The sequence below is a fragment of the Calonectris borealis genome, chromosome Z (genome assembly GCF_964195595.1).
Source record: "Calonectris borealis chromosome Z, bCalBor7.hap1.2, whole genome shotgun sequence".
Lineage (NCBI taxonomy): Eukaryota > Metazoa > Chordata > Aves > Procellariiformes > Procellariidae > Calonectris > Calonectris borealis.
Window position 1 is genome coordinate 61,118,015 of NC_134352.1, and position 25,630 is coordinate 61,143,644.

A 25,630-nucleotide genomic window follows, 5' to 3' on the forward strand; every position below is an offset into this window, starting at 1 on the left:
AAAAACAGTCAGTTAATTTCCATCTCACTGTGTCAATAGTAGCTTTTTGTATAAGGAGAAAATATAAATCACTCCAACAAAACTAGCAACGAGCTCATCAAATTCAAATGCTGCTTTCCATTTATGTATTTTTTATATTAAAGCAATAAACATGGTTCATTTGCCTTCCACTGGTTGCCATGTTTTTCTATGCTGTTGCTATGAACTTCAGCCATTAGCTGTGCTCCAAGGTAAACTACATGAACCATCAACAAAAGTGACACCCAATCTATGGAGTTCATATTTTCTCCAGATTATCTATGCTAGTTGACAAGCTGGTAATGAAAAAAATCACACTAAGCAAATGGTTCCTCTAATAACAATAAATTTTCTATAAAATTATGAAGGGTACAAAACGTTTCCTTGCATCTATTTTGTCATGAATTCTAATTAACGCTGCGAAAACCTGAGAGTGCTGGGTCATCACAAGAAGTGCATCGAGGTTTGATTGATAATACAGTGCAAGTTGGCCTATGCTGCCAAGATTCCTCTCTCTTAAATTAATGGCCACCCCACCTGCCCTAATCATACAGCTCAAATGATATTCCCCTTCTTATTTCAATTTTCTGGAGGCAAGGAAACTGGAAAAGATCAGTCATTTATCTTCTAATAGCTGGATAATAGATCTATCACAATAAAATATCTGCACAAACTCAGTAATTTTTTTCCACAAAAGTGAAGCTTTTACCAACATTAAATCATTAAGTTAAGAAAACATTGTCTTATCCACAGATTTGGGTTCTAAACTAAAACATTAACTTATTAGCAGAAACCTACCATTGAAAAGTAGAGAGCCCAGCTTTCTTTCCCCAAATGTTATCCCCAAATACACTGCTTTAGTTTAAAAGATCAAGATCTTCATTGCAAAGCCATCACCAATTCCTACAATCATTTTTTAATCTAAAGGGTCTCACTTCACAAGAACCTGTGCTTCATGTAGTAACCATGCAGTCTGCAGAAGAAATCTCAGTACTCACACATTTATATAAAGTCTCTTCACCCCCAAAATAGAATTCATACTAAGTTGCATCTGTTATATTTAGGAATAAATTATCACACCAGAACAGAAGAATAAATTTAACTATTAGAAGCAGTTGAATGTGATTAAAATATTCTCATTCAAAGAAAAAATATTATTTAAACAGAGGCTAAAGGAAAATTTAGCCTTTAGAAAAGAGTGTAAATCTTAATTACCAATAAACAGATTCCATGCAATAAGCTAATTTAATGTCAGTCTTCACCCAAAATATGCCTCTGTCCCTCCCCATATTATTTCACAACAGAGGTTTCTGGGGACACTTCATCAGGAGTACATACTTGGGAATCAATGAGCATCTGCAAGTCTGGCCAACATGTTTTGAAATTTTTCTCTAGCATTCTTCTGTCTTAGAAGAGTTCAAAAGCAGTGCTGCACTCTATACTATCTGGTCCCAGAACAGGAGCTATAATAGTAACAGCTATGCTATAGCACAAAATATATGTGGCCACATACTAAGCCAGTTCTCTGGATGGGGCTGAAAAAAATTCATTTTATCATGCAGCACATGCATTTATATTTCCACACAAACATCATAAACCTTCCTTATAAAAGACATATCTGCCCAAACAAAATAAAATAAGATCAAAGTTAAATACAGAAACCTGCAATAAATTTGGACATTTTTAGTATGTCCAGCATCCATACAATTACATCCCAGCTACAGGTCTACATTCTGCCTTTTCTTTTTAGATGCAGCTTTAGATACACTTTGGGATACTGTAGTTTGGACTGAAGAATGAAAGTCACAAGTTCTTTTCGCTTTACAGGTTTGGACAACAGACATAATTCCTTTTCAATATCAACATGGATTTTTTTTTTATCTGCTGTAACTCAGGTATCATTAATGAACTTTATTTTTATTGTTGTTTACAAAATCAGAGTTGTAAAATACACAGGCTACAAACACAATGCAGTTCTACAGTCCTTCACAGTACGCCAAAAGCAACTTAGGCTACAAATCCTGCCTTAAACCCTATGCCCCAAAGCTAGATCATCAGCCTTGTTAAGTGAATGGAAAAAATAGAATTAGAGTGAAGTGACAGAATCAACCAAAAAGAAAACGGGAACTAGCTTCCTCTAAAATACCCAATTACACCTTCACACACGACTATGTGAATAGCTGTATTACTTTCTAAGAAAACCGTTTTAGCATAAAATACACACATGCTCTTATCTTAATTTCTACATAAAATCATGTCAGCTGTTCAATTATCTAGAATTACTAGAAAAATAAAAGGAACAGGCATTCATGCTCTTGTACCTGCTTATCAAAGTCTGAGGTACTTTTTTTTGTAAAGCAAGAGTAAAAAAATAACTAGGAGTTTCTTAAGTCTCTATAATAATAGCATGTTCTCTCTGAAAAAAAAAATCTGGTTTACATAAATTTAGAGGCATCTATGTTTAGCAGCTATTCTATCTTACTTTAATGTAAAGATTATGTCAATGTCTCAAAACCCTGCTTGAGGTCAAATGGTTACCGAAAATAAACAAATTATGAGTAAAAATTTACTTTTTATTAAAGCGAAGTCTCAAACATCACTTGAACAACATTCAACACTCTCCCTCCAAACATGTCTAAAACAAATGGAATAAGAACAAAAAAAAACAAACAAAAAAACCCACATGGTAGTTTTTCCCGCATCCAGTTATTATATACAATGCATTATGGCTTGTCTTAGGACTATCAGCCGTTAAGTACACAGCAATGCCAAAAGTAACCTGACATTTCCATTGAAGGAAAAAAAGGTGGAGAAGCACTAATGTTCAACAATTCCCAAAGTCACTAAGATTCTCCCACTCCGGTAAAGATGCTATTTAATGAAAACACCATGACTTTCCCAACAAACTGATCTGCTGACATTAGATTAAAACTAATGATGGAGAGGCTATGACAACTAATGTTGATGTAAGGGAACAGCTTCTGTGCATTTAAATTGAAGGAATCCAAAGATTAGTGTCAAGTAAACACCTGTGGTCTGAGTTCCATATTATCACCCTACATATTTCATGCCATCTGATGTCAAACAGGCAACGGAAGCTGCAAAAACATGAGAAATACCATTAATCAAACACAGGCACTTCATAAGACTATGACGAAATGCTGTTGTTCTACAGCTCAGATCCATTTCTAGAATTCCTGTGACAACATACCCAACTTAACTTTCTTCACAAAGACTGCAAAATATTTTCTAAAAGTTTTTGTCTTTATCTATGTAGACGGAGCTTTTTCTTTTATGCTAAGTGTATGAAATTCAGCTTCCCTTAAACAATACAAAAAGATGGTTCAAATTAATACAAATTTCCCAAGAGGAGCTTAAATAAGACTTAAAAAATAGCCAACCTAAGGCTATATAGGCTACATAAGTACACACTTGTATATAAGGACCACTCCCTCAATAAGTTTGCAGACGACACCAAGCTGGGCAGGAGTGTTGATCTGCTCGAGGGTAGGAAGGCTCTGCAGAAGGACCTGGACAGGCTGGATCGATGGGCTGAGGCCAACTGCATGAGGTTCAACAAGGCCAAGGGCCGGGTCCTGCACTTCGGCCACAACAACCCCAGACAACGCTACAGGCTTGGGGAAGAGTGGCTGGAAAGCTGCCCAGAGGAAAAGGACCTGGGGGTGCTGATTGACAGCTGGCTGAATATGAGCTGGCAGTGTGCCCAGGTGGCCAAGAAGGCCAATGGCAACCTGGCCTGTATCAGAAATAGTATGGCCAGCAGGAGTAGGGAGGTGATCGTGCCCCTGTACTCGGCACTGGTGAGGCCGCACCTTGAATACCGTGTTCAGTTTTGGGCCCCTCACTACAAGGAGGAGCATGTCCAGAGAAGGGCAACGAAGCTGGTGAAGGGCCTGGAGCACAAGTCTTATGAGGAGCGGCTGAGGGAACTGGGGTTGTTTAGTCTGGAGAAGAGGAGACTCAGGGGATACCTCATCACACTCTACAACTACCTGAAGGGAGGTTGTAGCGAGGTGGGTGTTGGTCTCTTCTCCCAAGTAACTAGTGATAGGACGAAAGGAAATGGCCTCAAGTTGCACCAAGGGAGGTTTAGATTGAACATTAGAAAAAATTTCTTTACTGAAAGAGTGATCAGGCCTTGGAACAGGCTGCCCAGGGAAGTGGTGGAGTCACCATCCCTGGAAGTATTTAAAAGATGTGTAGATGAGGCGCTTAGGGACATGGTGTAGTGGGCATGGTGGTGTTGGGTTGATGGTTGGACTCGATGATCTTAGAGGTCTTTTCCAACCTTAATGATTCTGTCATTCTACCCATAAGTAGCTGCATCTCTCCAGTTTTAAAAGCTAAAAGTAGCTACAAGTGGCACTCCATTTCCTCCGCTGTGAGCAAATTGCTATGTTCTCCAACTCGAGGCAAAGAACAAGCCTATTCAGATTGGAGTTACCTGCTGATAAAACATTTGTGCACTACATGCTTTCTGTTAGCAAATGTGGAGGCTTTCTGGGAACATTCAGTGGAATATGACAAAAGATAACTACTTAAGGTGAAGCTTTTCCGTGCTAGACTGGTCTTCCCAAAGCTATCAAGGATTAAAGAGAGACCGATCCACTTCAGATCACAACAAGCTGTGGAGTCTGGGATGAAAGAGCTCATATTAATACTTGGTTTTGATTCAGAGAGTCCTGAAGAGAGATTTGTACGGTTCCTTTTGGAATAATAATTCTTCATATCGCTTCCTGAAAAAGTAAAACTTCTGAAGCTGAGATATCTCAGCCCAGGCTGGAATCAGGTCTTGCTAGGGAACAGACCAACAGTAATCAGAGGGAGGAAAAAGTTGGGGCAGTTTACCATACTACGCCTCCAAAGAGGTCCAGAAGACCCAATTCTAGACCATCATTCTTAGCTTCTTGAATGTGCTGACAAAATAGCATAACTTTGACTATTGCTTCAGCTAGTATCTTCATAAATACAGTGTCCATTATTCAATCTCACAGAGGCACCAGAATTGTGGCACATACTAAGCAATGAGCGTTAATCCCCTTGTAAGTAACTCCAAGCGCCTGGATCAGTGTGCTGGGGAAAAAGAAGATCCAAACCTACTCTATAATTTTTTCCTCTAACATTTTATTAAAATTAAATGTGTAAACGACTAGTTGTTGGATAACTTGCCATTTACCATAAGCAATAGGGACTAGGAAACAGAGTGAAAACTCAGGGATTTTATTTTCCTGCCATCAGCCGTAAAAAGAAACAAAGATGGCTTCTCAGCCCTTTACGCCTCCACAGATATAAAGAATCTAATCTCACATTCACAGATTGCATGCACACCAAGAGCATGAACCACAAAAAGAAAATACACAAAGAACCACTGGGGGGGGAACTCCACAGAAGCACAAAGGCCTCTGACAAATGAATATAGGTCAAGCATAGATGCAGCCAGGAGAACTAACTGATTTACTGTCTGCTGAGCCATTAAGCTCTGACACTCTCCTTCAGTAACCCTCCAGTGGAAGTTGCAAGATGGCTTTTAGAGAACAGCACCATTTATGTCCTGAACACCCGGACTGTGCTAGAACAACAGACGATATATTCCTGTGTGTTACAAAAACACATGGCAAATGGGCGATTAAGCAACACACTCTCTGGCACCTAGTAATGCTTTCATTTACTCAAAAAGGATTACATTCACTAAATTAGTAATCTGAACACGAAGAACAAGAGAGTATTTTAATTTACAACTCTGTTTTCTATTTGAAATCTATCTTTAACTCCTTGCTCAATTACCTTTCTGGCTTAGACTTGGGAAACTTATTTGTAGCGTACAGGAAGAAAAATAAAGTGTGTGTGACCATTGTGAGACATCCAGGAGTTCACACAGAAAACCTGTACCTACACAGGGCAGGCAAAATATAACAAGAGTATTAAATTTACAGAAATTGTCCCAGGACTTCGGTTTTACTTACCAGATTGGAAGTGGGGATATTTGCAAGAACAAAGAAGTGCACAGCAAGTATCATTGTTTAACAGTTGTACACACTACCAGGCTGACTGACGTCAACAGGCATACTGTGCATTGTACAGAAGTAATTTATTTTTACAGTATCACAAACAAATGACCCCGCTAATTTCCCAATGAAAAAGTGTTTATACGCGACACTTGTACACTGATTCATCTCATTATGTAACTTTCATTTTTAAAATTAAGTTTAAAGAAGCATACATAAAAAACATATTAACAAAAACAGATTAAGAATACCATGATGCAAGTAAAATTACCAGTCTTATTAAAGGAGATGGTCACTAATCCAGTCATAGTACAATGCATAAATACACAATGATACTTCTACCTAAAAACATACAAAACCACAACAGCAAGGGTTAGGAAATGTATTATGTGCTGCTGAATGACAGTCTCAGAAGTAAACTTTTTAAAAATATATGCATATGTAATAGCATACTGTTTCTTACCGTACTTCTATCCTTCAAAAGCTTTTCTATCACTTCAATTAACATTTCCTTTTGCTCTGGATCAAGACTAGAAGAAAAAAATAAAAATTCTTTTTACTCATTTCGCCAGACATATCAGAAATTAAAAGAGGTTAGGTTTGTTGACCTTTAGACACAAGCTGGGAACCAAGAGCATTGAAGAAACCACTTCCAGAAAAATCAAGTATTCCAAAGAACAGACTGTAAAAGAACTTGACTGAAAATAAAGTTAATCATGGAATATAGAATTGAATTGAAGGAGTATAAAACAAAATTACAAAGATTACCTTTATGTTATACCATTTAGGTGTGTTTTATAAGAATCTTAATATTTAAACTCATAAAAATTTTAGGATTTAAGAAACATTAAGACAGGCCAACCCATTACAGAGAACTTCACTCAGCCTTAGATGTTAAGTCACAAGGATCTCACTGCTTTTGCAGAAGGCAATTTCAGCATGAATGAGTTCAGCAGTGAATGAGCATCAGGACAAAGCAGAATCATACCTTTATTATCTAATTATCAATATAATGCTTCAAGGAAGACACTTTGTTAACTTCACTAATTTTAGTCAGAAGTATTGGAACTCAAAAATTTGGACATTGTATTCAAGTGTACTTATACAGAGTTGGTGTGCAAGCTGATGAAAAATAAGACTCCTTTAAGTCCTATATAAATAGTACAAACAGAGGAAAAACAAAAGTTGCAAACAACAATCTTCATATTGTCCTTTTCATATTCAAAGACAGAGAAAAATTTGCCAGAAACATCCATTATTGTTAAAGTTGCTTCTTAAGTAGGAAAGGACCCACTTTTCATTCCAGCTGTTTCTTCATCATGGATCTATAGAGCATGGAAGAATTCAAAGCCAAGGCAGAATTAAATACAAAGAGAAAGTAGGTACAAAGAGCCATACAGATGTGTAGTTCTATGCCTTTGAAAAGTCATTTCAATGTGGATACGGTTACAGGTAAGTAAGGAAGTATTTGGTCATTGTTGTACACTTCAGTTTTAACGCCGAGTGATGAACTGCCCTAATGCACAGTATATCCTGTCCAGCTACAGATTCACAAAGTGAGTATCTAGCTGCATACCTACTCTAATACCTAGCAATACTAAAACATGCTAAATGGATAACAAAACTTTGTAAGAAGTCACCATCAGCATAAGCAAAGCAACAGCACATTGTTCCATAAACTCTTTTCCGATCACCTTTTGTTCCAACTTCTATTTTTGTCAAAAAAGATTTACTGGATCTTCTGCCAACGACCAAAATCTTCAGTGGAAAAGCCAGAAGTCTTTCTAATAGGCCTTATTTCAAATTTTCAAATTTGGTATAAAATTTAAAGAGAGAAAGAAGTGAGTACTTATTACTAAGAAACTTTGAAAAATACCAATTTTGTTATGTGATCAAGATAATCTTCAGTAAGGGCTCTGATAACTGAATTCACATTCCTCCCCCTCTACTGAATTCACATTCCTCCCCCTCTTCTTTCCTGATGTTTTAGATACGGAAGGCAGCATTCTTGGAGAGAAAACAAGAGAACAGGCTAAAGAGCTCAGAATGATCTGCTCCCATTATGGTATCTACTAGTAATAGTATGGAATCTATTAATACTAGTGATGGGACTTTTTAATAAAAAGTCCTTTTCCAAATCTCGGTGCAAGTAGGTGCAAGTACATGGTAGAGTTTTCTATTGATAGACAGAAGATACTAATAGCTTTGAAATACACTCTAAGTGAAATAAGCAAGAGGTCTGACATTTTCAATGATAAAAATTACTCCAATGTACCTGGCAACGTTGATTGTATTGGGCACAAATGTTGCTGTTCACGCTATGCCTGAAATCTTTTCTGTTTGATATGTAAGCTTCCTGCTGTTAGGATTGATTGAACACCTAATGAACAAGCTCTTCTAGGTCAGACATCCATCCAAACACCATGACACTAAGTGTAAGGAAGATCGGAATATCGAACCTGCATCCAGAAGTCTGACTGGAGCACTAACTGAACTACAAGACTATCAAATAGGTAGAGAAGTCATGGAAACCAAAAAGTAAATGGAGCAAGCAGGCACTATTAGAATGAACTGCTACTTCTTCTTAACTCAAATGCTCACAGAAGATGGAGTAATTGGATGTAGGAGAGTATATAAACTGTTGACTGATCTTCACATCAAAAATCCATCCTCTCCAGAATTCTGATTTTGACCAACTTCAGAGCGAGTCTTCTGAAATTACTTGCTCATTACAAATAGGCCAAAAGACAGCTTTGCCACCAGTATATATCTGTATTGATGAATTGTGGAGTTACCAGTCGTGATCCTTATTGAAACATCTGCTGAGACTGCCTGTTAAAGACTCTTATTTGCAGGCAAGCCAACTGGGCATGCTGTGGACAGGTTAATTTGATAGCCTCTTCACCAGTTCCCAGTACTGCTGATTCTTCAAGTGACCCAGAAAACTATACTCTCTTCCTTGGTCCTGCGGTAAACCAGTGCTATCAAGTATTGCATTTGTACAAGTAAATTTTGAAAATGTGGCAATAAAAGTTCCTATGCTTTCTATAAGCAGTTCCCAAATCCTACTACCAAGGACACAATTGTTAGTTACAACTCCACTCACAAGTAACCATGAAGCTTATTCTAGTCCAGGTAAGGTGGAATTTGCAGCTACAGCTTGCATTATGATGCCTAGGATGTTTGCATGAAGTGAAAACTTGTGAAGGATGTACAGGCCCTCTAAACCATTAAGGAAACCTTTACAGAACATTAGTTTCATTAGTTTTCCTTTGCTATGTGAGTTAGACCTCAATTTTACTACCAGTCAGGAATTCATGGAGACTAGAAGGGAGTGAGGCCAGTATCTCCAGATTGTGCTGCTGTATTTTTTACCATAAAAAATACCTTTTCATGGTATTTGCAAGAATGACTTCAAAATCTTAGCAGTGACATCATTTAAGCATAGGATACCATATGAACCAGAGATAAGAAAAAATACAAGTTATAGTTGAAGTTGTATATCATATCCGGAGATTGCATGAAAGATGGATAAAAGTAATCAAGTTAGATTTCAACATCTTCCAGTTTTGCACGAATCACCAATAAGCTCTTTAATCTGGACTAGTAAAACAAACTTTGCCTGTCATGAAGAGAAGAAATGGAAGCATCGATTTAAGTTAAAATTACATGGAATAGCCTGCTGTCTGGATACTGCTGTGCCTTGCTGGCACTAACAGACCATTACTGCCAAACTCCTCCAAATAGTTTTGATACTATCAGGAAATCAAAGGACATTCTGTGTATGGAGAATAATTCAGGCCAAGAACTCTTGTGTGCTGGAACCAGATGCTAACAAAAAATAAACTACTCCAATAGCAGGAAGGGACTTAAAATCCATTCCCTCTTGTGATAAAAGGCTTGCCTGCACACAGAGGAGTACAGAGGTGGGGGAAACTCCAGTAACGTCCTGACCCAGCTACTCCCAAAGCCATCACATGGGAGCACTCAGCTCAATTAAAAAAAAAAAAGTCACCAGAAGGAAGGAACCCTGCCGAGGTTCTTCGGAGAGCTGCCACAGAAAAGCCATCAGCCTTATGGCCCTGAAATGAACCTATCATGATTTAGAGTGGCTCTCCAGAGCACCTTTCAGACTTAGGAGTGTTACCAGCTACAGGGCTATGAAACTTACTATGCGATGCCAAAAAAGCATTTTGGGATTGTACAAGACTTACTAGGGGATGTTTATGGGAGAAATGAAAGGCAGGGAAAGAGAGGGATCTAGATTATTTCGGGAAGAACAAGCATAGGAAAACAGAGGGATAGGTGCATAAAAGAAGCCAGTTGTATGTAAACACTTCGCTGTTCAGCAAGCTTGTCTGGCCATGCTCTGCACCACAGTCTGTTCTGTCTTCTCATTAAACTATATTTCTAACTATTTTCCTGGCTGAGGCAGTCTCTATTCTGTATGCATATGTGATACGGATAAGCTCCAGCAACTGGAGTCAGGCCATGGATTATAGGGACCCATATAACTGCATTACCAGCAACCAGAGCAAGTATGCATGTCAGTGTGTGATGGCTAGAGAGTATCAAGCCAGGCTGGGTGGCTTGGGAAGCCAGGTATTAACATGAGGCCAGAGGTCTGGGCTGGACGTGTGTGTGTGTCTCTGAGTAAGACAACTGGAGATTTTGGCTACCAGAGGGACCAGGGCATCCAGGCTAACTATTGGAGAGACTGTAAGGTCTGAGGTTGACCGAGATACCCATTTGCACGTCTCAGTCTCTGTTTCTCTCCCCTCCTTCTCTCCACTCAGTGGGAGACAATTGGAGACGAGGGGATATAAGGGCCAGTTACTGCATAGCCTGAGTGTCTCAATCCAGCTACTGTGGGATTCATAGTGTTTGAGTGAAAGGGTAGGGGCATGCATGTGTCTGACTGAGGGGGTCTGTAACAGCAAGTGCAGTGGGGTTGCAAGCATTGTGCACTTGCATGTGCCAGTGCCAGCGACTGGGGATCCAGTTACTGGAAAGACTGAGCATCTAGGATCATTTCTGGGGGATCCATATTGTACATATGTAAGTCCACTAATGAGCCTGCATCCTGATCAGCCAGCAACTGCAACAGGATAAGGCTGTTGGTGCTGGTTTTGTCTACATGAGTGCTGTTTTCTGTCTGTGCTGATCTGTATAGCTGGCTGTGTGTATGTGTGTTGTATATGTGTGTGTATGTGGCCATTAGGAGTACACGCTCAGCCTCGCTACTGGGTGGTCTGAGGGGGCGTGGAACTGCAGCAGCCTCAGGCTACCTGATTCAGAACCCCTAACACCGCTCACCCTCCTCTTTTTGGTATAGGTGAAATAAAGGGAAATAAGCAGTAGAATAAATGCCTGCCTTCGTTTTGGAAAGGTGTAAGTTCTGTTGCCCCCTCCTGTGTAAACCAGTACCCACCCTCTGTGTAAGACCTCTTCCACAACAAGAATTTCTGAAGAGGGAAAAGGAAGATTTGGATTTGCATAGATAAAATTTCTACGAGTTAGTGTTCATTCATCATCTGGACTGCAAACTACAGCAAATGCCTTCAGGATGAAAGATACAGATGCTAAACACAGAAATCTTCGATTCCGAGAATACCCATCAAAATAGTTGCTACACAGATGACAATAACTGCTATATTAAAAACAAAAGATAGTGTATCAGTTTCTTTTTGCATCTCTTCATAGTTATCCTGTTAGTCCAGCAAGCAAGAGACTTGCCTGAATTCCAAGCAAACCAGTCGAGTGACGGAATGTCTACACACACTTTATACTTTTTAAGAAACAGATCTGATGTATCTGAGACACAGCAACCCCCCCAGTAGTCTTAATAAACATAGCCCACAACTATCTTAAAATTGCTTTCCAGTATTTGTCAGAATCACTTACCTGTACAGTTTTTGGATTGCATGGGCTGCATTCTTCCTCACATAAGGAGATAAATCAGAAGAGGCTTCCTTAATAGCAAGCATCATAATAGGAACAATAATTGGGACACGGATACTGGATAAAACTCTTAGAGCACTTGCACGGATTAACTGATTAGGATCCTAAAGAATGGGAGAGAAAGGGAGAAATAAAATAAGGTAGAGCAGAAATGCATCATTAAATTCTCTGCAATGTTTATACTAATTAGTGACTGCACATTAGAACATGTAAATCTATCAGTCAGGCTTGCAAGCCAAGGCCACACTAAAAAGAAAACAACCAAACAAAGCAAAAGAAAGTAAGAAAGGAAACATTGAAACATTATGAAAATCTGGAAATCTGGCAAAGGAAAACATAAACATAATTCACTTTCCCAAGCAAAATATGGGAATGAGGGTAAAAAAGACTAGTATTTTATTTAATGATCTGAAACATTTTCTGCAATCCAAGTGGAATTCAGATATTCTGAGAAACACACGTAGCTCAGTTTTATTACTTAAATATAAGAACTGTCAAATAAAAATGTGGTTCTCAGTTGTGAACTCCACTCAAGTTCTTGACAACACAACCACTTTATGCTTTACTGCAAGATATAAACTGAAGCCAGTAACAAAATGAATTTTCTTAGGAACATGTCAAAATATTAAACTAAATGTTTTGAGACTTCCCTCTATTCTCTACCCTCCCTTCTTCCATCCAAGTACTTACTCCCCTTTTATAATGGTAGGGTTAGCTTGGAGATCCAACAATAGCACAAAACATCTGTATTTGGAGGAACTGTTATGTAAACCTCATCCATTAATCATGGGCTTGGGACACATGAGAAAAATGTTGCTTAATCAAGTACTAAATCCTCTGAAATCTAGCAAACTGAAATTGCAGCAGCATTAATTCAGTGTACTGTCTGCCAGAAGGGCACTTCCCAAAGAACACTTCCCCAAGAACTGAGAGTTGGCAACATGGGTTTTCAACCTGGTATTACTTAATGATCAGTTCATCTATGCTTTCAAAATTCCTACATCTTAGCAGCTTCTGAGTAATAAATATCTGGATGGTGAAAGCACTTAATCTGACAGTTTTTGGAAAAACAACTTGTTCTTAGAGTTTGCAAAGCTCATCTCCAATCACACAAGTTTAAAATGCCCCCAAAAGTTCTTTACGTGTAGATTTCTCCTCCCTCTTTAGAAAGCCAAATTACAATCTTCATTACAAAACCAGAAACAAAATGTTACAAAAAACGAACAGAGAGAATTAATTACATTTCCCTATCTTCCACAGCAGGCTTAGTAATTTCCTCAGTTGCTGCAAATTTCCGCTAGCTTGGAGTCTACCTCCTTGCCACAAGTTATTCACAGCCACAACATTTGAGTTATCCCCTCTCCTTCTGTTCCAACTATCCACTGCTTTTTAAAAAGTTATGCCATGAGAAGTGTTCACTGTATACATATCTCATTAAAAACATAGGATTCAAAGTAATTTGAATTTTAGCTTTTCATGGCAGTCACAAATAGTAAAGGTAGCACACATGACATTGAGATAAAAGCTGGAAGGAAAGGGGCCAAAAGCTCTCTAGTTAGTTGTGGGATGCTCCTACAGTTGCACACCTGGTGCTCCGATTGCAACATTTTCCAACGAGATGCAAAGTCTGGTCAGTGACACGAAATTAATTATGAACCTAGAGTAGCCTTACAAGAGTACAAGAAAAAAGAAAAAAAATTTTCCTATTATAAAAACTGGCTAAAGTTAAGGACAGAGACTTAATAAATCTTTCTTTTCTCCACGGTCACACTTCAAAGGCAATCCTAATCTTTGTTCTCTAATCCCATTCTCCATTGTGATCTGAATTTGAAACGAAACAGTACAAAATGCTATTTCTTCAGTGTTTTTAATAAAAAAGTAGCATGTACGACACATTGAATATTTTAATTTAGGTACTATCATCTTCCTTATGTTCCAATTCTCTGTTGTACACAAGGATCTTTTACACAAACTAAAAGGAACACAGGTGGTTCAGGGTAATAACAGGGTCTTCTTCCTACATACATAAGCTACCTTGGAAAGAGAAAAGGCATTCCAGAAATTAAATGTTGAGCATGTGAATTTGAGAGCACCATTCTGCTGCTTTTCTTTAGTGAAGTAATTTTACTTCATGCATGCTTAGCTGCTTCACGAGCTTTGAGGTAGCAGAAAAAATTCTGTCAACAACATAACTTGAAACTACTTTATCAGATGCAGATATTTACATGCTTTAGTTTACCAGACTACATTTACACAGTTATTTTTATTTTTGTGATACCAGCTCAGAATTCTCTATGAAATGTTGTTTAGGAGTCACTCACTTTTAAAGCACGCTGGAAAGTACTGATGGACAATAATGCTAGATCTTGCTGCTCCTCTGCGTAACGCATCAGATAAACATATACAAGCTTCTTTATCTGAAAAGAAAAACACAATAAACATCATTATCAGAAAGTTTTAGAATTCTGTAAAACTAAGTCCTAGATTGCGCATTTTCATCAACATTTTCTTCTTTGAGGGAAGAGTTAATATATCACTGGAGTACTCACATGCTTCTCAAATGTCTTATGATTTACTGTAATTCTTTTAATAGAAACTCCCTGAGGTGCTGCAATATTACCTAATTAATGATACCGTCAGATGAAGGCTAATAACACAAAGTACTGCTTTATATTATCAACTAGTAAATAGAGACTTGAATAATCTAAGAAGTTGACATATGGCAACTGACCACCTGAGCACTCATGGTTTTTTCTTATGGAAAATAGGTTAAACTGCAATAGTCAAGGATTTCAACAAGCCCATTTTACTTCACCCTGAAACTCAAAATCAATTACTTTAACACATTTGAAAGAGAATATAACTTCCAGCTGAAGTGTGGTAACTTACACTATTTACATCTGATTAAAAGACCACTTCTATGCTTCAATGCAACTACGTCTTGGACAAAAACAAACGGTATTAGATCCACCTTTGCCTGACTACAAGCACTCAAAAGATGTAGCCAATATAAGCATACTACAAAGGATGCAATGTTCAAAGATTAAGAAAACCTCTGTATGATTTTGGGAGAGGAGGGTATTCAATTTAGTTCATTTTACCCCCTCATGGCCACTGTATGCCCAGGAAGCAGTGAAAACATTTTTTACATTCGAGTCATAAACCAACTATTGGAGTTTATAATGGAAAATTCTGAAAGACCCTCAACTACAGCTGAGCTATAATTACTGTCACTATCAGAAAATGTATCTTTGTGCTAATTCTGGCAAAAAGCATAATACTAAATCACAGAAGGTTACACCATACTAAATTATTTGTTGTTCAGCTTTAGACAAGCAGCAATCAACATTGACCACAAGAGGCCTATGCACTGAATGACTGCAGGTGTGTGAAGAAAGCCTCCCTTCCTTGAAACCACTCTGTGACTAGAAATGGAAGCACTTAGAGCTTCGTGACTACACTATTCTTTTACCATTTACCTTCATTCAATGTTAAAATGCTCCTTTCTATAAAACTAATCATAACAGGGGCACATTAGGCTTGAGGAACACAGGCAGATTTGTTTAATTAGTTTATCAATATAAGCACATCAAACTCCATGAGTTATTGACCAAGACTTATTTTTGTTCTATACCACCAATTGTTTATTAGGTCACTTTTTCTACCCTTACCATCCATGACATGATGCACATAATCAAGTTGAGGTCAGCGTGTACTTATAAAAACAAAAATCACAAGATACTTCTGTAAACAATAAGATGCCCTTTGCTTCTCTTAAAACAAATGAACGTGTTCTACCGCTTCTTCACCTCCATTTCCCTGTACCAGAGCATTCAGCCCTGATAAAAAAAAAACAGCAGCCATTTCTGGGCAGGAAAGTCACTCGGATACAAAGTCACTCCGAAGAACTGATGTATTTCATGCTACCTCATTGTAGCAATTTGTATGGACAGGTCTGTGTAAGAATTCTTAAGGACAGGGAAAAATTTGGCAAAACATTTTCAGAAAACAGTATCACGATCAATGTACTAAGAATCTGACTTAACCCAGTAATTGCTCATCATTTCAAAAGCATCCTAAAAACTGAACCATGATAAAGGTTTCTGAGACCCAGAAGTGCGAACTAGATGTCTGTAAGTATAGCTACATTATGAACTAAACTTGTCATCTAACTAACCTTGATAAAGAACAGAAATTAGTCAGTTGGCTTTATTGAATCCCCTGATCTTTTTTCAGTTTAAACAGCCTCTTCCCACACAAATACGTTAGCACTAAATGGTGGAAAAATAAGTTATGAGGGAACTTTAACCCCAGCATAGAGGAAGACATGTGAATTCACATAACTGTCTGTTTGTTTCAAAATATAAGGAAAGGCCCATAAAATATAAACAGTGAAAGGCTTCTGCTAATTAATGTCAGGTTATGTGATAAAACCTTGTCTGCACACCCACAAAGGGGAACAGAGAGACAAAGGTGGTGGAGGGGTTTTTGCAAGTAATACCCTGCCCTAGCTTCTCCCAAGTCCATGACAGGAACCATCAGACCAGAGGTGCAGAGAGACACAGTAGTAGGAGGGAACCCAAATTTAGGATGCAGAGGAAAGGACACCCTGTCAGGCCCCTCCCAGGATCACCTCAGGAGAGCCTCAGCTCCGCATCCAGGTGTCAAACCCGTCAAGAGTCAACACCAGATCATCTTTCAGGCTGAGGGGCTTTTCTGCATACAGGTATGGGACACAGATGAAGAGTATTCTAGGATTGCACAAGACTTGTCATGGGATGTTTTGGGGAGGAACCAAAGTGAAGGAGAAGCAGGGGAATTCTATGTGATCTGGGGAGGAACAAGTGAGGGAAAACAGAGGGATAAACAGAAAAAAATGGCTGGACACATCTAAACAGTCTGCTGGTTGGTACATCTACCCTTCTGTGCCCTGCATCTGACCAGCACAGTCTGTTGTGTTTTCTCATTAATTCCATTTTTAACTATTTTCCTTGGTGAGGTACTCTCTATTCAGTGTGAAGGTGCATGTATGTGCCAGCAACTACAGTCAGGCCACAGGCTGGAGGACCCATGTGTCCATGGGCACCAGCAACTAGAGACACCAGAGTGAGGGGATTTAAGTGCGACTCCAGCCACTGGAATGGGACCTCAAGTCATAGAGGCCCCTATGTCCATGGTGGCCAGCACCTGGAACAAGTGAAGGTCTGGTTGCCAGCACCTGGGCTGGGACCACAGACCAGAGGGCCCATGAGTATGGGTGCAAGCAACTGAAGAGACTGGAGTATGTGAAACCAAGCACAAACCCATGTGTCTGTGGTGCCAGTGACTGGAATGGGTGCAGGTGTACCGGTGAATCAAGCTGCACTAGCTAGCAAGTGGGTGAAGTGGGAAGGAGGTAGGTAAGGGTGTGGGCATCTAAGGGTGAGACCACAGGAAGAGTTGGCTATGGCATAGACCAGGGGAGTCTCATCCAGCTGCCAGAGAAACCAGATGGTCTGCAGGTCTCTAGGGGCAAGAATCACCTGTTTGTGTGCACCTCTCTAAGGGCATAACCATGGGGGGTTGGCTAGTAAAGGACCAGGGGAGTTCTGGCCAGGCCCAGTTGTGTGTGCGCACGTGTGCACACACCTGTGCGTCTAAGGGCAAGACCATGAGGGGGCAGCTACTGGGGGACCCGGGGAGTCCTGGTTTACATGTGTTCATATGTGTACAGCAGTTTGTACCAGCAACTGAAACACAGCTGCAGCCTCAGGCTCATGCGTCCAGGTGCCAGCAACAGGGGAGACTAGGATCCAAGGGCCAGCTACCATGCAGACCGCATCTGAGCCCAGCGGTTGGATGGATCCACACTATACATATGTATGTATACATACATTTCTGCTAGCATCTTGAATTGCCAAGCTGCTGGTGCTGTTTGTGTTCATGCGAGTACCCTGTGTCAATTTATGTGGCTGCCTCTGTATATATAGGTATTTCTTGTGTGTTTATATACACAAAACATGTGTGTGTGCACCTACCAGTAATACACTCCCAGCCTCACTACTGGAAGCCTGGAGCTGGGGCGATCTTGCCTCTGTTGGGCTAGCAGTTCTAGCCCTAACAGTTAAAAGCACTCAAGATGAATAATACTGTTCAAGGCACTCCTCTTTGGTGTAAGGTATCTCTGTTCAAAACTGGACATTGAGTACTCATAACTTACAAACAGAAGTTAAAGAGGAAGAGAATATTTAACTAGTCTAAGAATGATTCCTTTCCCCATTTCCTTTTATCTCCTATTATTAAAAGTACAGTTACAATTTCTAAATTATTTTAATACAGTAAATTCTGAAAGACTCTGAATTGTCATCTTTGCACACTTACGCCTCCTTGGCTTACCAGAGCTCAGTATTTGGCCTCAGCCAGTTATATGTATTCTTCCAAAGAATGGAAAAAACAAAGTTTTAAAGTAGTAGCTAAATAAGAATAACTTCTTTAAAGCTAAATTAGACTCAAACTTGACTATTACATCCATCCGTGTAAAATAAGGAAGAAAACAGATGTATCTGTGACCTGCTATAACACAGCACATTAGAGAGAGACAGGAGTTTGCTGAAGTCGTTATTGTAGGAAATACAATCTTCACTGCCATAAGCCAGGGAAAAAGCAACTTTTTCTTCCCATTAATAATAGAGGCTGAAGTAGATATTTCCCGGAGAGGAGGGAAGAACTGGAGCACGCATTCAATTGAATTATCTTCTTAAAACCCAGTGCTTCAAACCACTATTTCCTCATTTTTCCAAAATTATGATCCTGTGCAGTAGGAAGTAACTAATATCATTGGATGTTCGCTTCGCTCTCCTCAAACTGGTATTTGTTGGTCACTATGCGGTCTGGAACAGCAAACTTACGATGTTATTTTCATCCAAATCTCATTTGTCAAGTCAACTATAACTCTTGACACCTCTGCACTGGAGCTGACAGTGTATGCATAGCACTGGTAGTGAGCGTCAGAGTAACATTTTCTTTATAAAACCTCTGGTTGTATAACTTTCTAATGCAGATACTGCTTCAGATTTCTTCAAGCCACATAGTAGGCCTGTGCATTTAAACACATCATAGTTGAATGCAATCTCTCTCCATTTTTTAAACTTTCTGGAAATTTGAATTTTCACTAGCCCAAGATGGATTTTTTTTTTCCTTGCTTTCTTATGAGAAAAAAAAAGATACAGAAGCAAGCTACTTTGTGTGTCTAACACCTCATATTGGGGCAAGAACAGACACATATGCTGCTAAAATAAAATGGATGGTAAACAACCTGAAAGAAAAACTTCTATTTCTGATATTGTTTTTATCCTCAGAAATCCTGAAAGCAATTATTAAATACATTTCCTTTTAATTAAAAGTCACACAATTTAGTGCAATAAATTTAGTCAAGCAATTTGTCTTAAGAAATTAACTCCTGTCGCAGATGATTCTGACTCAGGTTTTTCATTAGCTGCTTTTATAGGAAGTTTAAATTGTTCTAGTCTGCCCCTTCATATACTCCTTTCATAGTTCTTCATATAAAATAAATGAGCAAGGGCATATTCTCAAGATGTGTGTATGACTTTGCTTTAAAGTCTTACAAAATATAAAAGTAACCCAAAGATTTGAGATTACACTGCACATTAGCAAAAATTCCTTCTCTGCTCAAGTTGGGACCTATCCCCCACCCCCCCTTCCCAAATAGTCACATCTCTCCAAAAGATTCTGAGATTTGAAAGCTACTTTTCTGTAATCTTCTGGAATCACAGGCATTCCCATTAATAAAGCATTAAACAAATTCTCTAAACTAAATTATCAAAAGAATCAAGATTTAAGTATTATGAAACAAAAAATTATTTTAAAACCCCCACTTCATTAGTAACATCACATTTTGTCTAACCATGAATTCACACAAAGATTTGTTTAACTGAGTTACAGTGATCTCACTCTGCAATCCTAATACTGAGACACTCCTTTTATAAATATACTACATGATTAGAACAGTGAAAACTTTTTTACCCAACCCTTACCTCTCAGCCTTGATCTGCAATAGATGCTTTCAAATACCATGTAGCACAACCCCTACTCAAACTTTGCAAGTAGCACCACACCTCAAATAAACTATAGTACCTTTTCTCAGAATTACCACCACACACTTCAACAAACTTTCTCTAATCAATCAATTTTTTAAATGTAAGTAGTTATTATTCCTCCCTCCAAATCACCCAGTAGGTTTCCTTTATTTACACATAATGCTGTCATTGAAATTAACCCCTGAGAAATTCTATTAAAAAAATACTAGAGATTTTACGGTTTAAGTTGAAGTCAGACACAATTAGATAAAATTTTCATAAACAGATCTTCCATAACAGTATGCTTAATGAGCTATAGGAATACCTCAATATTTTTACTGGCAACATTCTTGACAACAGCAGGAAACAGCTCAGAAGCATTTTTTCCCTTTGCAATCATCTGGGGAAAAAAAAAAAGAGGGACAAATCTTAGTAATGTAATAATATAATTTATGAGACTGTTTTTTTGTTGTTTTTTGTTTGGTGGGTTTTTTTGTTTTGTTGTTGTGGTTTTTTTTTTTAAAGAGACAGATATTTATTCCAGATCTGTATTTCAAACCTGATTTCTATGAAGTTGAGGATAAAGTCTGATTTTTTTGTTAACTATTAGACTTTACAGGATACTATCCATACAACAAAACCCCAGCATGCTGGCTGGCTACAAGTTTGGCGGGGTGGAATCAATGAACTGGACTTTACCATATCAGACTGAAAATAATTTTTAATGCTTTAAAAATTACTTAAAACAAAGATCTTGCTAATCTGAACAGCTTTACAGAATTACCACCTGGGAGCTGCTATCTAAAAAAGCAGAAAAAAAACCCACCACAACCACCACCACCAAAAAAACATCAAGAGAAGTTATACAAGTTTAAGTCCTGTTTCTTTTCCCTGGAACAATCTTGGCATGCAACAGACCCAAGGGGGGGGGGGGGGCGGAAATAGACATCACACTTTAAAAACAAAGCAAGATTGTTTTCCATAGCAAGTTAAGCACAAAAGGCCTTAAAGTTTTTATACAGAACAAAAAAGTAAGGTAAAAGCAAGATCAGTCAACCCACTGTGATTTTTTTTTTTTAAAGGAAGAAAGTTTTCATATTTGATCTCAGACAAATCTGAAACTAGGGCAGTTAGTAAACAATAAAATTGTCTCAAAGAGCAAACAACAAAACCCCATTTAGCTTCAGCCCTTGTATGAACAGCTTAAGGAGGAAGTTATTTATAAGAAACCAAGTACATTAGAAGGAACAAAATACTTCAATATACACTACAGCTGCACAAGTCTGTCATTTCTTAGACCTAATTCCAGCAGAATGTCTGCCCGTACTTCATGTCCAAGCTGCAAACCCTGGGATTTCATGAACGTGTTTTATCAAGTTACAGCACTGCTGAATACAGACTCGGAGCACCCCCAGCTATGGTCAAGGGCAGGATCCAGCCAGCCAAACATCAAGCTAATCAGAAAGGACAAGAGCTCACTAAGACAAGCAAATATGCAGGGATCCAACACAGGAATGTGAGTTTTGCAATTGCAGTTACTACTGTTCATAACCATCTCAGATTCCCACCATTACACAACGTTATACAGCTGATTAAACTTCAGATTCCTAACTCACAGGTCTGTCTGCGTATTTCATTGATAAAACATGTTAAGGGCATAAAGAACTAGGACCTCACGCAAAAAAAGCAAGAAAACACAAAACCAGGCAATACCTTGACAAACTGTATATTCAGAGAAGGTTAGAAGAAAGACACTAGGAGAAGAAAGAAGGTAGTTGTAGTTCAAGCTATTACCGAGTGAGCCTTTCAAAAGGGTTTAGAGCAGCTGTCAGCTGCATTTCAATTTAACCAACTTAACATCTTAAACTATTTCTTGCAGCTGAATTAAAGCACAGGAAGTGACAAACCAAGCAGCAAGCTCACTGTATGAGTTTCAAGGGGTTTTAACTAAGAACCTGAATTAAACCACTGCTGTCAGGACTGGGGGTTCTTGGTAATAAACGCCAGATTCTGAATGACCGGTCAAGTAGAACTTTGTAGCAAGATGCACTGCAGAGAAGTATCACAGAATAAAATATTATCAATCATCTCATCTTGATGCAACAGAATTTATGATATACAAAAATAGGGATGATCCTGAGACTTCCCTGATAGGCCGTTAACAGTATGACTCTATGCATTACTTGCATTATTTAACTGATCAACCATAATGGCTCCAGTGTAGCATGTAAATATGTATTTAGGGTCTTTCAAAAGAGTGTATTTTGACTCATTAAGTCATAACAATTAGTGTAAATCCTCCTTAGCCCATGGATCATTAACCTGAAAGAACTTAATGGTTCTTTCCAAGACTAAGGTCTATCATGTCATTTTTGTTACTGTGCCTAGACATTCTCCAATTGAGAAGTTCAGACAGGTTTCAAGACCTGGTAACAAGAATATCTTGGTTATTGTAATATCAGTGTATGTTTTAAAAGAAATATCAGCTATTGTGTTTACATGCATGTAGTAGAATAAACTTGGTTCTGTATACACTTCAAATTTACTTCTAAACCAGCAGCGTTGCTCATAATCTTCCAAAGATCGCAATTATTTTATGGCATGCATGTAAGGAAGAAAAAAAATAACATACTGACTGAAGGAAAAAAAAAAGATGTCACTGATCATTAAAGTCACACATACATATTTTAGCTGAGGGTAGGCTTAGACACCTTCACACAGAGGGGGAGTGGGAAGATCAAAACTGGACTACTCCTATGCTTGAAATTACATTGTTAAAAGTCACTCTCTGCAAGACAGATTTGTTTTTATTTGTAATGAATCTCCTTCTCCCCAGGAGAGAGTTCACAAACCACATTAAAGGAGGAAAAAGCAGCAAAAGGAGCCACAAGCAGTGTTCTCCTGGTACTTTTCCGTCACACCTATGTGGAGAAATGAAGGTTCAGCATCTTGAAGTCTACTAAAAGAATACAAAAACTATTGGTATGCACAGCTTTTTCCCCTGCCTAAAATTAGTGACAATGAGCATTCCAGTGAGACACGTTAAACAATACTCTGACAATGGAGTTCCTTTTTCCTCTAATAATAAGGCTAGAGGAAGCCTTTCATCTCTGGAAAACACATCTCATCCCTGAGAACTCTCTAAATGTAAGCACACAACTGGTAACACACAAGCACCTTTGTGCCCAGCAAGAACATTATCATCACTGCTACAAGGCCTTATGCTAATTGCGCAAGGTCCCAGTCCTGGCCTGTAAAGCTCATTGTTTCAGTTTGTTACATGAACCACAGGTTGGTACCAGGTATCTGTTATCAAACACAGTTTAAACACAGGATAACAGCAAATACCTTGAAAATACGAAGAGACTGAAAACAGAGGATCCAGTAATTCAAACAACTCGCAGTCAAGTAATGGTCAACGTTACAAGCTAGAAGGCTGTTTCTGCTTTAAGAAAAGAAGCAGCAGCTGAGCAAGGAAAAAATATCCAAGAAACAGAAGGTACCTGCTGCCATCTGAGAAAGTAGTACTCTTCCAGCATTGTGCAGTACTTCCTACAGGGACAGAAACCAAGGACTAGGAACTTACAAAAGGACAAAAATCTGGAATTGGGAAACGGGGGAGCAGAAGAAAGAATGTGCTCAATTCAGTGCCTTCCCTTGCTGAAGGGCTCTTGAGCCTGACCACCTCAGCCTAAGACCATCAGTGCTAACCACATGTCTCCAGCTTCATGGTATCATATACTTCTGGGAAATTAAAGAAACACTTGTTAAGAACTGCTTTGAATATGTAGCAGCAGCAGGTATTTATAATGAGTGCATTTGCTCATTACGCACTCATTTATAATGAGACCATTGTTTGTAGAAAAAAATGAGAAAAAAAAAATCAATCTAGTAAAGCCTTGGTTAAAATTTAAAGCTGACCCAATTTAATAGTTTCTAATTCACCCATATACATACACACACACACACACATTCAGTTGCAACAGTCTCCAAATACAGATAAAGATCTGGCCACCTTTTTGAAAAAGAAAACCAAGGAAATAACAGGCAACTCTCCCCAAACCTCCTGCCCACAGTAATAGCCAGAAGAAAGATCTTTTCTGAGGGAAGCAGAAGAATGTAAGTTACCATAGGTTGAAACCATGGCACTTCTAAAGGCCATGATTTCTTGCAACAGCACCTCTGTATGCCAGAGTCTCACTGGTCAAACCCTGAGGAATCCCTCATCGTGTTGGAGAAGATGAATCAAGAAAGCTTTCACCAAAAAAAAAAAAAAAAAAAAAAGGAAATGTTATGAAACAGCAGTTGACAGGTTACCCAGATCTAATAGATAATTGATGCCTTTGGCAGGACTACGATCAAAGGTAAAAGCTGAAGACAACCAGCTTGAGTAAAATCTTCACTACTAGAGGATAACGAAGGGAGAAATCCCTAGCTCTAGAGTCAGAGGAAAGAACACAATCGCAGTATACAACCTGTACCTACTCACTTCAGTACATGCTTGGATAGGATTCACCCACATGAAAAACAAGCAAACCAAAAAAGCACATCCAGAGGAGTGGGAAGGAAAAATGAGAGAAAGCAAACGCAGATGTCCCAAAAAAAGAAGTCAAGTGGACACTGAACAGCTTTCCATAGCACATTCTTCTAATACTTTTAAGAAGAAATAAAGGGACTTTATCAATTTCACGATGTTTAGTTTATAGGGTTTAAATACACAATGGTGTTAAACATTATTTAATCACCTCTATGGGTACACAGTTCACCTGAAATACTTACTCAAACATATAGGCAACACGCCCAATCAAAAAAAAATCCTTATATAATCTAAAAAAGTAAAAATAATGAACACAATTTCATAGAATCATAGAATCATTAAGGTTGGAAAAGACCTCTAAGATCATAGAGTCCAACCGTCAACCCAACACACCATGTCCACTACACCATGTCCCTAAGGGCCTCATCTACACGTCTTTTAAATACCTCCAGGGATGGTGACTCCACCACTTCCCTGGGCAGCCTGTTCCAAGGCCTGATCACTCTTTCAGTAAAGAAATTTTTTCTAATGTCCAATCTAAACCTCCCCGGCACAACTTGAGGCCATTTCCTCTCGTCCTATCACTGGTTACTTGGGAGAAGAGACCAACACCCACCTCGCTACAACCTCCTTCCAGGTAGTTGTAGAGCGCGATGAGGTCTCCCCTCAGTCTCCTCTTCTCCAGACTAAACAACCCCAGTTCCCTCAGCCGCTCCTCATAAGACTTGTGCTCCAGGCCCTTCACCAGCTTCGTTGCCCTCCTCTGGACACGCTCCAGCACCTCCATGTCCTTCTTGTAGTGAGGGGCCCAAAACTGAACACAGTATTTGAGGTGCGGCCTCACCAGTGCCGAGTACAGGGGCACGATCACCTCCCTACTCCTGCTGGCCACACTATTTCTGATACACGCCAGGATGCCATTGGCCTTCTTGGCCACCTGAGCACACTGCTGGCTCATGTTCAGCCAGCTGTCAATCAGCACCCCCAGGTCCTTTTCCTCCGGGCAGCTTTCC

General features: G+C 38.9%; 1 protein-coding gene across 8 annotated transcripts in view; it reads right to left on the reverse strand.

Moving 5' to 3' along the window:
• Nucleotides 1-25,630, reverse strand: part of AP3B1 (adaptor related protein complex 3 subunit beta 1) — a 163,881-nt gene that overhangs the window by 123,889 nt on the left and 14,362 nt on the right. For 7 of the 8 annotated variants that reach the window (XR_012670878.1, XM_075136702.1, XM_075136703.1 and 4 more), the window contains exons 3-6: nucleotides 20,406-20,480; nucleotides 14,327-14,422; nucleotides 11,949-12,109; nucleotides 6,508-6,574 (exon numbers count right to left, since the gene is read on the reverse strand). Coding sequence is in view for 7 of the 8 variants with exons in the window: in XM_075136702.1 (XP_074992803.1) it covers nucleotides 6,508-6,574; nucleotides 11,949-12,109; nucleotides 14,327-14,422; nucleotides 20,406-20,480 (399 nt within the window). In the remaining variant the exon portion in view is untranslated. Of the gene's footprint in view, nucleotides 1-6,002; nucleotides 6,106-6,507; nucleotides 6,575-11,948; nucleotides 12,110-14,326; nucleotides 14,423-20,405; nucleotides 20,481-25,630 lie in introns of those variants that run through there. The other variant, XM_075136704.1, reaches the window with a different exon arrangement.